Here is a 17528-nt window from a genome sequence, read left to right on the forward strand (position 1 = left end):
TACAGTAGCCACAAATCATGCACAATAATTTCATGTTTATACCATTTATCATGCAAGTAGCTATCATCTAACATTGATTCCAACTATACACTTAGCAAGCAATCATGTAAAGATTGAACACTAATCGGAATAGAGAAACTAACAGGTCGATTGGAAGGAAAGGTTTGCAGTTGCCGTCACTCGGAGAAAGGCCCTAGGGTTTTGTGTGTGTATATGTTTTTGCCAAAAGTGCGTGCAAATTACCAACACCCCTTTGTGTTAATCTTATAAAGTAGGTGGGCCGAAACCCACTTAGGCCGCCCATAAGGGGCCGCGTCCAAATGTACAGTCCAAGTGGGCTTGTGTGGTCGAGTGGGTCTTGTGCGATCGGGTCATAACCATACATAAATACATTACATAGACAAGCATAGAAATCATACTTTCAATAAATCGTTCAAGTTCATATTACACATATCGTGCACATTCGTCATAACATTCATTAATCAAGGTATCACCTAGACACGTAACGTTACATCAAAGTATGTCTAAAGTTTGGGTTGTCACAGTGTACAAGTACATAACTGTAACATACAACATCCACGACTAAGGGCTACATCAACCCAGTCCAAAAATATATCAAATCAGTGTGAATACATCCATATACATGTCAGCAAAAGTCAGGATCAGAATGCAGTCTCCAAAAAGCTGTGCAGTCAGAGCAATCGTCGTCTTCTCACCAACGTCCACCCGTGCTGTACTAAAGAGCTCTACACTGATGGCGGTGGAGGAGGGGGAAAATGGGAGTAGAACAAACGACGCAAATGGAGCCAGTCCTCCTCCATGGCTCTCTGGGAACGCAACCAGGAAGCCATCTGCTGCTCTAGTGCCAAAAGGCGTGCAGTAGAGTCCGGTGGCAACGGTCGAGGGGGCTGCGAAGAAGCAGGGTGGGTCTGACCCTGGCACTAGCACGGCGGTGGCTGAGCTCTCTCGAGCTCCTGTATACGCCGTGTGAGTGCCTCCTGCTGGACAACAAACGACATAAGAACGTCCTCAACAGAATACCCCATATGGAAAGGATGGTAGGGGTCGGATGGCGGCATAATAGGTGGTGACGTCCAAAGTAATGGCTCACTCGCTGGGGCAAAAGGTGGCACAGAAAATGGTGGAACAGGGGGAAGAACAGTAGAAAACTGTGGTACAACTGGGATAGATGTCGGCACATGTCCAAAGGGATGAGTCGAGGAACCCTCTCCAGGTCGTGCTGGAGGTGTGAACTGATGAAACATAACAGGTAGGTCAGTGTGGTGAACACCGGTAGTATGAACGGGATGCAAAGGAATCTCAGGAGGAACTGACACAGGGGCTGGAACGGGTGTAACTGGTACCACGAAAGGCGGGTACTCATCATCATCATCAATGCACCCATTCCGGGTGTGTGCATAACGGGAATCAATATGTGTCCCAAATAGTGCATGGTCGGGCTCTAAAGGAACGGGATCAGGAAAAGGAGCGACTACAACAGGCTCAGCAGGCATATCAACGATGAGAGGGGCATCAGCCTGAGCATCAACAACAGCATGATCACCCTCCAAAGGTGGGGCAACAACAGGGTGATCATCAATGGGTAGATCAGCAATCACAGGGTCAGCAATGGGTACGTCTGCATGAATAGGGTCATGCTCAAACACAGGGTCAAGAGCGGCTACCGGCTCGGGGGCCACGGCAGGCTCGGGGGCATCGAACTCCATCTCAAAATCTGCGTGATCAGCAAACTGTCACACCCTAGCTTTGAGGAAGCGTGGTTATTTTGGTGTGACTTCTTAATACCATAGCTTAACCATAACAAAGCTGTAGGATCGTTTGGCGACCCGAACGAGTCGTTCAGAGGTGTTTTCGTCAAGTACAGGTGCGGAAAACAAGTAAATGACGTAGGAATAGCTTGTATAACACTTTAAACTCCTTTTCTATTGATTTGACGATGAATACAACCTGTTTTCGATCCGGCAGCACTTCGGTACGAAAATCAGGAACCGTTACAAATGAATCCGCTCATAAGGTATTTATAGGACATTGGGACCGCTTATTGGACAGGCCCAATAAGCGGCCCAGACATGACATAAAAGCGACCCAACATGTTGTCACATAAGCGATCCACATACTTGACACATAAGCGGCCCAAGATAGTGTCATACGAGCGGTCCACTATCACCATGTACCTATGAGCGATCCAAACCCTATAAACCTATACAATCTCATAATTTCTCGTATTACGTGCCTAGATCTAACTTTCTAAGATAATGACTCGATACAAGACGTAATCAGCAGATGTAGTGCACCAACAGACTCCCCCTCAGATGTTGATGGAGTCGACTATCGAGTCACACCATGCTATATCTTCACATCTTCAGTCTTGATCAGTCTTTGAGCTTTTCTTTCTCTATCTACAGACTCCCCCTCTCGATTTACAGGTATTCACATCTTCAGTAACATCTTCAGGATCAACGCCTGGCTTTCCTGCATAGACTCTACCTCAAAATAAATTTCTTTTACAAATTGATTTCAACATCTAAGCACCAGCATTTTACTCCCCTCAAGAACAATCTATGATGAACTACTTGAAGAAGGCTAGATTTAACGAAAACAATTAGATTTGCGCAAACACTCCCCCTCACATTCTGCTCATCATGTTTAGCACTCGGAATTTTGAAAATCAGTTTTCCAATATCAGTTGTCGAAAATCTTTTTAACTTTTTCAAAAATTATGCTAAAACACACACAAAATCTTTTTGGATTTTTCAATGTAAAGAAATGAAATGCACACAATGAAATATTTACAAACAATATTTTTTGTGAGCTCGTGCAAGAGGATCATATCAGTTTATGAGACAAATCACCAACACCGTTAAGCTTGATTTCATTTTAAGCTTTAAACAATTTACCTAGATTGTCAGTATGTTTGTCCTCTTAAATTCTCAACACAAATTTCAATCGATTCGAGATACAATATTAATGTTTTAGAGACTTAAACTTAAATGTGTATCACTCCACTTGAATATACTCCCGTATCCAGATCCCAAATATTCAGTCTTACAGGTGAGTATACCACAACTGATATCTGTAAAGGGGTTAGTTGCGAAACCGTGAGAGCTCAGGTCAGAACTTCCGTTCAGCAGAGAGATGACAGCTCGACTTTTGGTGGGTCCCCTTTAGAGGATCTTTTTGCATTTCAACAGCAGCGACTATCAATTTTATTGTTTCATCAGCATGCTGAGGGCGGCGCTTTTTCAAGCATTTGCAGAAAGTATTATCCAAGGACTAGGTCAGTATTTCCATACAGCAGAAGTCCCGGGATAATACCCCAGATATCACTGAGTATAAAGACCTAGTATCTCAGAATATGGGACCTTTCAAACAAGATTTCGGGGGTTACCCATATATTCAAGAATAGTTACCCACGAATTAAGCAAGTTTGAATTTAGGTTTATATCTCGTTTCAATTTACTAAATGTGCGAAAATCTACTGACACATCAGCAGTAAGATTATTTAACACTTTTTAACTTTACATTTCTTTAGCGTGCCGTGATAGTCCACTGATGTACTATCATTTCCTCTTTTTTCGCAACAAAACTCATTTTTGATTTTATCATGTTTTTGATTTTTTCAAATTTTCAAATGTTTTTGGATTTTCTGAAATTTCCCTACTCCCCCTAAAATGCAAACACATTTTAAAGAAAATTTGAAAACTTCTATACTCTTGACCTACTAGAAACATAAAATACAAAAACAAACTGTACAGAAACTTGACAACTGACACTGAAACACATCAAATCGCCATCCACTAGGCATAAACAATCTGAACTCCCCCTTTCACAAATCATTTTCTCATTTAGATTTCAAAACACTTAAGTTTGTTTTAATCAAAAATGATTTTTCCGGAAAATGAATTTGTGTTGATAACAACCACTTGTAGGAGTATCAATTTTAAGTACGGGGATGTGGTTCATCATCTTGTCTGTCTTATGTCATGAATAGTAAATCAAGTACAAATTAATGTCCCTGATTTACCATTTGCATCTAAGAACCTTCTGTATCACTCGTAAATGTGACCTCTTCAAAGTATACAAACATCTCAAAATTTAACCACAAATACCACTTGTGGGATCAAGATTACCACTTGTAGATACCCAAACAACTACCACATGTAGGAATATAACGTCTACATCACCATTATATCAATCAGAATGCCGATTCCTGCTTCGCAATTAACCACCTGGAAGCTCCGGCATAGTCCTTTCACCTGCAAAAACATCCAAACATGAATCACAATCATTCAAACAAACATATCATAAACTAGAATGATGCCGATTCCTGATCCACGATATAAACTTGGGATCTCCGGCGTAGTCCTTTTGACTATTCTGGGAAACAGACTTCCCTCCAAGTCTTCTCAGACTTGAGGACTTTCAACTCTTCAGCTGTAGGGTTGTATGTCGCCTTTTTAGTTGCGTAAAAATCTTTTACCCCTTTAGCTTTCCCATCCAACATTTTCCCAAATATCTTTTTAACATTCCCGTTGAATGTTTTCTCAACATCAAATTCTTTTTCATCATCATAAAATTGATTTGAAATTTCAATTTTTCCAATTTTCTTTTTAATCTCTTCAAACTTCAGTGATGGAAAAACATCCTCATTCACTGGAATTTTCTTCACAACTTGTGGCTCATCTGGCTTTGTGGAACCAGATTCATCGCCGACTTTTTCTTCTACCTTTTTAGCAACCCACACTTGGTTGTCATTTCCTTGTCTTTTTCTTTGAACATTCTCCAACTTCATTTTTCGAATTTTTAAAAATTTTGGATTTTTCAGATTTTTCCACAACTTTGTCTTTCATCTTCTGAGAAGCTCCCTGTTTTGCTTTGATATCTTTCGAACAATCCGATGCAATGTGATCAGCTTCATTGCATTTCAAACAGGTTTGAGTATTTCTTGGATGAAATACTCCAGTTCCATTCTTTCTCTTTTCAGCAAGAAACTCTTTGTTAGTTTGTTTCCAAAATGGTTTCTGCTGTTCATCTTCCGAGCTTCCACCTGTCACAAATTCAGTGTTCGAATTAGAATTTTTTTCATTTTTATGATTTTCTTGTGGAACAAAACCTAAACCTTTCTTTTTGTAGCTACGATTTTGGTTAGGTTTCTTTTGAAAACCAGGACCAGAATTATAACCTTTTTTCTTGTTTAGACGTTGTTGAACTGTGGAAGTATATTTTTTAGGTTTATCAAAATTTTTCAAAACTTTTAATTCAGGAATATTAACCTTTATTAGTTTAAAAGTTTTGTTGATTAATTCTGTTTTGATACTCATTATCGGAAACTCTTTGTTGTAATATAATTTTTCAGAACCATTCTAAGTATAAACAACTTCGAATGTTTCATCATCCAAATCTGCCTTTGATAACAAAAATTCTTTACTATAAGACCGTTTAAATGACGAATTTTGACTTTTGACAGACGAATTTGGCTTTTCAGACTCCGATTTTGACTCTGTCTCCTCATCAGTATCCAACACTTGATCTACCATCTTTTTGATTATTTCAGACTCATGATCAGTATCGGATGAGGTAAACGTCATATCAATGTTTTCTGGTAAGACATCAGTTGTATCTGTTTTAAGCTGTATATTGACTGCTTTTGCAAGTTGTTCCTCATTTGGTTTCCTAGGTGAATATCCATCCCAAATTGGAGGCGGGCACTTGTTATAGCTAACGGTCGGTTTCTTACCACAATCTTTCTTTTCTTTCGGCTTCTCAGCTTGAAAAGCTTCCATACCTGCAACAGTTGGGTAAACACGATCAATAACATAATCAGAGGTAGAATAGCTCAACAATAACCTCCTAATCCTCTCATTTTCAATCTTTTCAGTTTCCAACTCTTGCTTCCATTTTGCACTTTCTTCAATGTAGAAATTTATAGCTTTTTGCTTCGACATTAAAGTAGCATTCATCATCGTCAGCGCCTGTTCTCTTTCTGTGTTTGTCTTTTGGAGACCAGTTACTGTTTTGTTCAACACATCATACGATTCCTTCACATAATTAAGATTGAACAATAACTGCTCTTTCTTTTTCTGGTACTCAGCTATGATGTCGTCTTTTGCTGCACACTATTTGCAGGCTTCTAAACACTTCTCACATGTCTTGACGACTTCAATAATCTTCTCAACTTCGATTGTTTTAATAACTTCAACCACTTTTTCTACTTCAATCACCTTTTCTACTTCTTTCACAAACTCACCAATTTTCTCAGCAACATTTTCAGCATTCTGAACATCACCTTCAGATTCAGATTGTTGTTCTTTAGCAGCTTGTTTCTCTTTTAGTTTCTCCATTTTTTCTGCAAAATAAAAATGAAAACTTTCAGGAGACATATGAGATTTTGCAGTATTTATATGTTTCTCTTCCTCATCATCACTGCTACTATGATCTGGTGATTGATCAAAATGTACAGATTTTTCAGAATCATCATCAGATATACTAGAATCAGATGGTGTTTTATCAAATACAACATCCTGTTCTTGAACAGTTTCATCTGAATTATCTGAAACATCCCCAGAGTGTTCTGAGAGTCTATCAGTACTATCTGAACTTTCATCAGATGACACAGATTTTTCATCTCCACTTGATACATTCTCTCCAATAGATCTCATCCAAGTAGCAAACAAATTTGGCTCTCGGACGATCTTTGCAATGAAAGCTTTAAAACCTCCCTTTTCATCTACAAACATATCCCAACTGAAACCTTCTGGTAGTTTCTCATCATCTTGATCGATAACTCGTTCTGCTATAGCTTCAGATGATATGTAATCACTCCAGCTGAAATCTACAACACATGCTCTTTTGGAATCTTCAATCTTTCTCCCATGAGCTGTTTGTGGTTCTTGGGATTGACCAACTTGTTGATAGATTGCTTTGCGGTAGTAATCATCTTTCCCGAATGGATTTTGTGCTCCGCTAGCTTCTCTTCCTTTGCACTCTCGCTTGAAATGGCCCTTCTCCCTGCATCGAAAACAAGTAACTTTAGATTTATCAAAACCTAAAGTAGAAACATGTGCATCAAGAAAGTCATTTCTCCCGGTAATGGTTTTGAATTTCTCAGCCTGACGAAGAACACTAGCAAGACACCATTTGATATCCATAAGTTCCATTTCCTCAGCATCTATTTGATCGTAATCCTCTTTGGTGAGCATAGGATTTCCGATCCGACCAGCAACAAGACCTTCATAAGATAACAGAACTGAACCCAGAAGTGCCATGTGATCTTTAGCAGTGTCTTCAGAGAAGCTTTGACCTTCTGGAAGATTGAGAGCTATGTTGCACTGAATTATGTATCCATTTCTGGTTTTGTACTCTGAGACTGAAAGCTTGTGTTAGTCTCTTTCGGATTTACACTCGGAAATGATGAAAACCCGCTGCTACTCTTGTTCGAACCCTGATCAGCTTTCTCAGATGAATCACCAGCACTGAAAGCGGTTTGAATTTTCGGACTTCTTTCAGTTTCAGAAACTGGAATACTACCTTTATAGTACATTTTAACATCTTGTTGACCACTAGGATTATTCATCCTCACGATCTTTTGCTGTTCAAGATCCTGACTCTCAATTTTCTCAATAAACTGACCAATTGTAAGTTTGTCATAAACACCCGTGTTTTTCAGTATCATCAAATACGTTCCCCACTCTTTCTGAGGTAACGCGTCAGCCAATTTATCAACCCATTCCTCACGACCTTTTTCAACTCCCAACATCGATAACGAACGCACTAAGTGGCAGTATCTCTCAATCAGCTTTTTAGTATCCTCTCCCGGCAAACTGCTAAACAAATCAAATTCCTTTTTAAGCAATGCCTTCTTGCTTTTGATCATACTTTCACTACCCTCGAATTTCACTTTAAGAGCATCCCAAATTGACTTTGCAGTTTTGTCGTGTTGTAGCAGAATGAATATATCTTCTTTAATTGCCTGCTGTAACAAACTTATCATCATTTTCTCTGCTCTGTACATTGCACGTTCTTGTTCTGAGAATTCAGATATCTGTTTAATGACTTGCAATTCTGTTCGAGGCAATGTGTACTTTTCCAATATGCATTCCCACGATCTGAGATGATTTGCCTGAACCCAGTTTTCAAAGCGATCTTTCCACCCATAGTATTCTTTAATACTCATCAGTTTCGGGGGTTTCTGAGTGGTTCCAGTCTCATTTTCCAGGTTCATAGCTTGAGCAATCGCGGCTGGAGTAGTCGATGTAGCAAAGGCGTTGTAAAACTCAGAATTCATGATGACTTAACACGTTTTTCAAAGCAACTGACAGAAAAGCGATCCAAAGAATATGTCGAATAAGCGATCCAAGTGAAATTTGATCACAAACGCGGTCCAAATAAAATGCTATTCGAGCGGTTCAAGATATGTAGGATAAGCAGTTCAACAGTGTGCTGTTCGAGCGGTTCAAGTCATCCGACTGTATAAGCGGTCCTAAACTCGTATAGATGAGCGATTCACAGAAATTAATTTCGAGCGGTTCAAGTCAGATCGATCGAATGAGCGGTTCAAGCTAGGTCCAATAAGCGATCCAGAATTGTTCCAGAAAAGCGATCCAACTTCGGACAACAATTTAACCCACTATTTCTTCGAATTTCAACCCCAAACTTTCAAGGGTTTGTCTTTATACCATCGCGCACAATCCTTGAGATTTTGAGCAAGTTTCGACCGTGAAAAATATCTGAAACTGAAAAAGAATGAGTAGAAGACAGAATTTTCGACAATTTTCAGCTATTTCCTGTAGAACTCCTCCTCCTGAAGCTCTGATACCACTTGTAGGATCGTTTGGCGACCCGAACAAGTCGTTCAGAGGTGTTTTCGTCAAGTACAGGTGCGGAAAACAAGTAAATGACGTAGGAATAGCTTGTATAACACTTTAAACTCCTTTTCTATTGATTTGACGATGAATACAACCTGTTTTCGATCCGGCAGCACTTCGGTACGAAAATCAGGAACCGTTACAAATGAATCCGCTCATAAGGTATTTATTGGACATTGGGACCGCTTATTGGACAGGCCCAATAAGCGGCCCAGACATGACATAAACGCGACCCAACATGTTGTCACATAAGCGGTCCACATACTTGACACATAAGCGGCCCAAGATAGTGTCATACGAGCGGTCCACTATCACCATGTACCTATGAGCGATCCAAACCCTATAAACCTATACAATCTCATAATTTCTCGTATTACGTGCCTAGATCTAAGTTTCTAAGATAATGACTCGATACAAGACGTAATCAGCAGATGTAGTGCACCAACAAAAGCTATATGAAATAAAACCATGCAAGATCATCCATTAAATTAAGTTTGAAAAGTAAAGAACCACAACATTGTCTTAACGGGAATTACATCCTAACAACATAAACAGTGTTCAAACGACACAACACCAATAAGAAATAAACACAGTTTAAGAACTGTGACTCGTCCAGGAAAAAGTCACATCCCTTAAACTCGGATGACCTCAAAACTAGTGCAGCGGGAAAACGTATCATACTTCGCCAGATCCTTTAGTTCCCTGAAATACATGTAAGTTGGAAAAATCAACAATAATGTTGAGCGAGTTCATGTGTAGTGAGTAAGTAAAACCTTTGTAAGTATAAAATCCTGGTATGTAGCAAATAAGGAAATAAAGAGATCACCAATGGTTTGCAAGGCCATTGATATGTGTGAAGTGCAAGTAGGAAGACTCAAACCTAGCGGATTTATGCGTTGGGCACAAAGTCACCCCTAGGTCCATTATGCTGGGCCTGGGGCTGGGCTCGCTACACCCAGATAGATCTACCGCTCCTGTCCCTCGGTCCTACCCTGAGGATTAATCGCCTCAAGTTTCCGCCTACCCACTCACATGATCTAGTAGTAACCCTCCTTACGCTAACCACACCATGTAAAAGTACTTGTAATCAAAGTAACATGTATTTCACCCCCGCAGTTTAGAAAACTGAAAACAGTTAAGAGAAAAGGGGGACATAAACTCACAGTGGTGCGTCTCTACCAAGTATATCTCCTGATCAAGCAGCTGTGCGACGACCTACACGTACTAACTCTATTAGACGGACGGCCGTGCCTTAGCTTTATGGTTTAGGTTTTTGGGAAATAGTTAGACAACTATTTCGTGTTTACGCTTAGTGATCATTTGGTAAATATTTTCCTTTCGAAGGATGGGGGTTTTAATACATGTACGTTCCTGTATCTTCGGAATATATTATTAAGTCTCACTTAAAATATATTTTATTTCTAACTCCAAAATATAAATATTTTTCCCAAAAATATTATATTTTAATACATATAATTTTCCCAAAATAATACCTTGACAAAATACGCGTTCATAAATATTTTCTTAAAATGTGTAAGTTAAGCTTTAAAGGTCGGGTGGTATTAACTATACCGTTGTAACTTAAATATTTATCGTAGAGGCGTTCGTATTATTTTGGAATCGTTAGCATTCGGTAATATTATTTTTACCCTAAAAATAATATTGGTATAGTTCACAAATAATCATGAAAATTCACACAAGTGTTGTTATGAAAAATATATACTAAATATATATTTATCAAGTTTTTTTTGTGAAATCCCACCTCCGATATTTTGTAAATAAAGTTGTGGCGAAATTTACATTTTGAAAACAAGTCAAAAATACATTTGTAACACTTGTGATGAAAATACTTTTAAGTGTTAGGTTTTTAGAAAAATTTCGCCAGAGTTTCCCCTGTAACTGGAGGTGGCCACGCTTTCAAGCGTATCATTTTCTTTTAAGATTCAAATCAACAATTTTCTCATTCAACCAAAACAATTTTCCCAAGCATCAAACTAGTCAATATATATGTAAATCGCAAAAATTACATGAACTCGTGGGTTTGTCCGGAATATGAAGTAAATCCCATTACTTTTAGTGGATCTTTGTATAAATCAATCCGGTTTCGTAAAAGCCTCGTTTTTATAGAAATTCCATCTTTACAACTTCTTGTAAAATTTGACAAAACTAGTTCTTTGTCGAAACTTAGTGTTACACAAGTGTTTACACACTTGTGTGTTTAAAAATCATTCTTGTTCATGTAAGATCCGGTTTTAGAAAATATGATTTCTTTGACACTTGGTCCTTTGAAAATACCGTTTGTAGATCCGTAGATCTACTAGTTTTGAACACTATTTCATAAGTAAAATCGATTTTACACAAGTTCATGTTTAGTGTGTGGTAGAGTTTCATCATTTAACCTTTTTCATTCTAGACATACTCTATGTCATGACCCATGATCATGACTAATCCGGGTTAGATGATGATCCGAGCTACTGTGACAATTCGAATTTCCAAGATTTCTATTTCGCATTTATTGCACGTTCATGTATTGTTTAGTTGGTTATTTGCACAATTGATTGCTATGGAATTGTATACGTTTTGATTCAATGAAGTCTATTGTGTGTTTGTGCATGATTATGTGTTAATTGTGATAGACTTGTCAAATATGTGAACTTGGTGGTGAAACTGTGAAATTGATGTGAGATGGTGTGCTTGTGTAAGATATAGTAATTCAGGGTGTGTAGAGTAATTAGTGAAAATTAAACTATACTTAACCCTAATCCCTTGTTCACTAATCATTTTCACAAAACCAAAGCACGTACATTCACTTTCTCTGGCAATCATCATCACCACCATCATTGGCACAAGACATTCATCACTTTTGATTTCCACATTTTCTCTAGAATCAACACAAGGTAATTGTTTATTGATTTCTTGATTATTATCAATTCTTGATTCTTGATTATGTGTTCATGAAAAACCCTAGTTCCTTATATAATATATTCTGTGAGTGATTTGATTCTGGATAATTGTGATAATGATGATGATGATTGGTTGCATGCTTGATAGATTGTCCTTGTGATGATTACTGTTGTTAAACATCGATCGATTGATTATGATTCTGCCGTCTAGGTGAATGAAATTAGGGTTTTTAGAATGATGAATGAAACTATTGATCGCAGGAAACGTAACTGTTTCAATTACAAATACCGAATGATGGAATGTTTGTCTGAGTTTCTATATGTTTAATGCGGTCCGATCTTTATATATATGTTACTTGTCCGAGCTTTTAATTAACCAAGCATGTCCGACTTTTAACCTATGATCATGTGGTCTGACCTTTACAAGGACCACAAGGTCCGACCTTTATGTAATGCACAAGAAGTCCGACTTTTGTATGACTTTATTGTGAGTTCCGAGTTTAATTAAACTTATATGAGTCCGACCTTGAAGTGTAAATGATGTCCGACCTTATGGAAAGATAGGGGGTCCGAGTTTCTTGCCACATAGTGTTGTCCGAGTTTTGGCAATGGGACTCATGGTCCGAGTTTTGCAAAGTGGGATGGGTTGTCCGACTTTTAAACCCCCACTTCCCTTGTCCGAGTTTCAATAGGAGTGATATGGTCCGAGTTTTGCAAAGTGGGATGGGTTGTCCGACTTTTAAACCCCCACTTCCCTTGTCCGACTTTCAATAGGAGTGATATGGTCCGAGTTTTACCCCACACCCTCTTGTCCGACCCTTAAGCTTGAAAGGGGTCCGAGTTTTGTGACTTGTTTCTCTTGTCCGAACTTTTAAGAAGGGCAAGGCCCTGTCTGACTTTGTGTATGGTTTATATGAAGCTTTGAGTTGCATGTTGGTTGATGTTGAATTTGTTAAGGTGTGTATACTACTGTGTTAAGCCACTAACTCTGTAGACTTGTTAAGTTTATTAACGCCGTTAATTGTACTAAGTATGTTAACATTGGCAAATAAGCTAATATCCATGTTAGACTAAACAGTGAAATCAATTTCGAGACGTATGAATTATGTGAATACGATTAACTGTTTACGTGATTTATGATTCTATTTATATATAATCGCATGATACTGAATGCAACTGTATGATCCTGTATGTATGAGCATTTTATGTGATATCATCATGTACACAATAAACACACAAAGCACAGTTACTCGAATATCAAGGATTTGTAAACCCTAATTTGATGCAAACACTTACATCGTATCATGTGCAACATATCCTAGGTCGTGTGTAACGGACTTAGACATTTGATAAACCCTAGAGCATAACATACCGAGCAAACCAAGGTGGGTTCACACCCTTACTAAGGCATGGGATTCCCAGGGTTTAGGAATGGGATTGAAGAAATAAGTTGAATAGATTCATACATACACTGTTACTAGACTACCATACCATCGTCCTCGGTTGTGCAGGACACATACGTAAAACCTACGTATACTTATGCTACTCGCTATCCTCGGTTGTGAAGGATACTCACGTAAAACCTACATGAAATTATACTCACTACTGCCTCGGTTGTGTCAGGCACTTACGTAAAACCTACGTAAACCCCCGCGTACCCCTATCCTCGGTTGTGAAGGATACTTACATAAAACCTACGTAAACTTGTACGTATTACTGTTCTCGGGATATGTAGAACACTTATGGTTACGAATAGTCTAGTGGTTATACAACATGGGAAGCCCCCACCAATAGAACGTACTATCGGCCCAGTAGAGTCACATGTTACAAACGAACTTACTATTACGCATTTACTTTCTGTGAACTCGCTCAACTAGTTGTTGATCCTCTGTTACATGCCTTGCAGGTCGTTAGATACATGGAGCTTGCACAGGGAGGAGCTGGTCGTTGTGGGCTTGGATCGTGATTGTCTTGTTAAACACTTATGATATTTGATACTTTATTATGATGGGTTTTATTTATACGCTTCCGCTAAACAGTGATAACTTACTTATGTTTTGGAACACCTTTCATATGGATTTGGTTTGGTTTAATGGCAATTACTTTTACTATATATATTGTTCTATATGATTGGTGGCTTGATCCTGGTCAGTCACGCTCCCAAGCGGTGATACTCCGCAGGTGGATTTTGGGGGGTGTGACAGATTGGTATCAGAGCCATTGGTTATAGAGAACTTGCTTTTAATATGGGAAAACGTTTTTATTAAAACCAGACTATAACCAGAACAGTGCTCTCAACGATCCACAATGACGCTTCGCTCCACGTGCAAGACTCAACATCCTAGGTAATAAGGTTTATGTTTATTGCCTACATGCTAGAATTGCATAGAACTTTGCTCGTGGTATGCTTAGATTACATTGCTCACTGTTTGTTATTGCTTGAGAACACCTATGTGCTTACACTCTTCTGTCATCGCACTACTCGCGAATCAAACTCACTTATTCTACTTTTACTATGAAGATCATGTCTGGACGTGTGAACATGACTCAAGCCCAGTTGACGGCTCTTATCAATGAACAAGTAGCTGCGGCACTTGCAGCTGCACAAGCAGGTAGTATACCCTACGGATGTGATTCACACTAGGATCTTTAGATCCTACATTAACTCTTGTGTTTAACTTTGTCCTATTTGTACACAATAGGTCAACACGCCACACAACCTGTCTGTACTTTCAAGAACTTCATGGATTGTCGTCCAAGCACGTTCAGTGGCACGGAGGGAGCGGTTGGACTCCTCCATAGGTTCGAGAAGCTAGAGTCTGTGTTTGAAATGTGTGAATGCCCTGAGGCTTGCAGGGTGAAATATGCCACTGGTACTTTAGAAGGGATTGCGCTAACTTGGTGGAACGCGCAAGTGCAGATTTTAGGGTTGGCAGCTGTTAACACCACCCCTTGGGATGATTTCAAGGAACTGATCAAAAGGGAATACTACACACGGGAAGACATTCACAAGTTGGTAGATGAGTTGTACCATCTGAAAATGACTGGGTCGGAGATTGAGGCTTATACCAAGAGGTCAAACGAGTTGGCTGTGCTGTGCCCAACTATGGTGGACCCTCCAATCAAGCGCATTTAGTTGTATCTCAAAGGTTTGGCGCCAGAGATTCAAAGCCATGTGACATCGGCTAATCTTGACAACATTCAGGCTATCCAACGCCTTGCGCATCGTCTCACAGATCAGGCAGTGGAACAGAACAGGCTGCCTAAACGTATCAGCGCTACTGCTACCGTTACTACCTCTGCTACACATGCTACTCCCAGCGACAACAAGAGAAAATGGGATGGGGATTCCAGCAAGGGATCAGCTTCAGTTCAGTCTCAGGTTCAGCAGCGGAAGACTGACAGTTATTAGAGTCCCAGTCAGCACTCTTCAGGCAGTCACAGGCAGGGCGGATATCGAGGGAACCTCCCAAAGTGCAACAACTGCAACAGACACCACAGTGGCCAGTGTAACAAGGGTCGCTATCAAAGATGCCTCAAGATGGGTCATGAGGCCAAGGATTGTAGAAGCCCTCGGCCTGCGAACCAGAATCAGCAGCAGCCACAAGCACAGCAGAATCAGCAACAGGGCGACAAGGGATGTTTTCATTGCGGCGCTGAAGGTCACTTCAAAAGACACTGCCCTCAGCTAAATCGAAACCAGAACAACAACAACAATAACAACAATCAAGGAAATGGCAACAACAACAACGGTGGGAACAACAACGACAACGAAGCAAGGGGTCGTGCATTTGTGTTGGGGCAGGGTAATGCCAGAAATGATCCCAACGTAGTTATGGGTAAGTTTCTTCTTGACGACTTTTATGTTACTGTATTGTTTGATTCGGGTGCGGATACAAGTTACGTGTCTTTGAAAGTTAGCCAAATGTTAAAGCGTACACCAACTCCCCTAAACACCAAACATGTCATAGAGTTAGCTAATGGTAAAAGTCAAGAAGCAACACATATAGTTCAAGGTTGTAATCTTATCCTCGCTGGTCAGACTTTCTCCATCGACCTCATTCCTATAGTTCTTGGTAGTTTTGACATCGTCATTGGCATGGATTGGTTATCCAAGCAGCAGGCAGAGATCCTTTGTAAGGAGAAGATCATTCGTATTCCTCGTTCGGGTAAGGAACCTCTCGAAGTTCAAGGCGACAAGAGTGGTGCTGTGGTTGGCATCATCTCTTTCTTGAAGGCTCAGAAATGTTTACGACAGGGTCATACTGCCATTTTGGCACTAGTTACTGATGCATCGACGAAAGAGAAAAGAATTGAGGACATCCCAGTGGTACGCGACTTTCCTCAAGTGTTTCCTGAAGATTTACCTGGTCTACCGCCTCATCGCCAGGTCGAGTTTCAAGTCGAGCTAGCCCCAGGAGCAGCACCTATAGCTCGCACACCGTATCGTTTGGCTCCAACTGAACTGGAAGAACTGTCTAAGCAACTACAAGAGCTCTTGGATAAGGGCTTCATTCGTCCAAGCTCTTCGCCTTGGGGAGCTCCAGTATTATTCGTGAAAAAGAAGGATGGCACTTTCAGAATGTGCATTGATTACCGCGAACTAAACAAGGTCACAGTGAAGAACCGTTATCCTCTTCCTCGCATTGACGACTTATTCGACCAGTTGCAAGGGTCGAGTTACTATTCCAAGATTGATCTAAGGTCTGGTTATCATCAGCTGAGAGTCCGGGATGAGGACGTCTCCAAGACAGCATTTAGAACTCGCTACGGCCATTACGAGTTCCTAGTCATGCCATTTGGGCTTACGAACGCGCCTGCAGTCTTCATGGATCTTATGAACAGGGTGTGCAAACCCTATCTTGACAAGTTCGTCATTGTCTTCATCGACGACATTCTGATCTACTCCAAGAGTCAGGAGGAACACGAGCAGCACTTACGTCTTATCTTGGAACTCCTTCGGAAAGAACAACTGTACGCCAAGTTTTCAAAATGCGACTTCTTGCTTCGTGAAGTCCACTTCTTAGGCCATGTGGTGAACAGGGATGGGATTCATGTCGATCCATCCAAGGTAGATTCGATCAGGAACTGGCCTGCACCGCGTACACCAATGGAAATACGCCAATTCTTGGGTTTGACGAGGTATTACAGACGATTCATCAAAGACTTCCCCAAGATCGCGCAGCCGCTTACCATGTTGACACAGAAAGGTGTTACCTATCGTTGGGGTAATACACAAGAAACTGCTTTTCAGTACCTGAAGGATAGACTATGCAGCGCACCTATTCTTTCATTGTCAGAGGGCACGGATGATTTTGTGGTCTATTGTGACGCATCGATACAGGGGCTTGGTTGTGTATTGATGCAACGGGATAAAGTTATTGCCTACGCTTCTCGTCAACTCAAAGTTCATGAACGGAACTACACGACGCACGATTTAGAGCTGGGAGCTGTTGTTTTCGCGCTCAAGATATGGCGACACTATCTGTACGGTACCAAGTGCACTATTTACACCGATCACAGGAGTCTCGAGCATATCTTCAAGCAGAAGGAATTGAACATGCGTCAACGACGATGGGTCGAGTTACTTAATGATTACGAATGCGCCATCAGGTACCATCCAGGCAAAGCCAATGTTGTGGCTGACGCTCTCAGTCGAAAGGATACTTTACCTAGGCGTGTACGAGCTTTGCAACTCACTATTCAGTCTGATCTTCCTGCACAAATACGAGATGCTCAG

The 17528-nt window shown here is 40.2% G+C and overlaps 1 protein-coding gene across 1 annotated transcript in view; it reads right to left on the reverse strand.

Moving 5' to 3' along the window:
* Positions 1-582: 582 nt before the first annotated feature.
* LOC110876811 (calphotin-like) overlaps positions 583-17528 on the reverse strand; it is a 31033-nt gene continuing 14087 nt past the window's right edge. Inside the window, exons 2-3 of the mRNA XM_035989378.1 lie at positions 1042-1735; positions 583-589 (exon numbers count right to left, since the gene is read on the reverse strand). Coding sequence (XP_035845271.1) covers positions 583-589; positions 1042-1735 — 701 coding nt within the window. The remainder of the gene's footprint in view (positions 590-1041; positions 1736-17528) is intronic.

This window comes from Helianthus annuus, chromosome 4, assembly GCF_002127325.2.
Source record: "Helianthus annuus cultivar XRQ/B chromosome 4, HanXRQr2.0-SUNRISE, whole genome shotgun sequence".
Taxonomy (NCBI): Eukaryota; Viridiplantae; Streptophyta; class Magnoliopsida; order Asterales; family Asteraceae; genus Helianthus; species Helianthus annuus.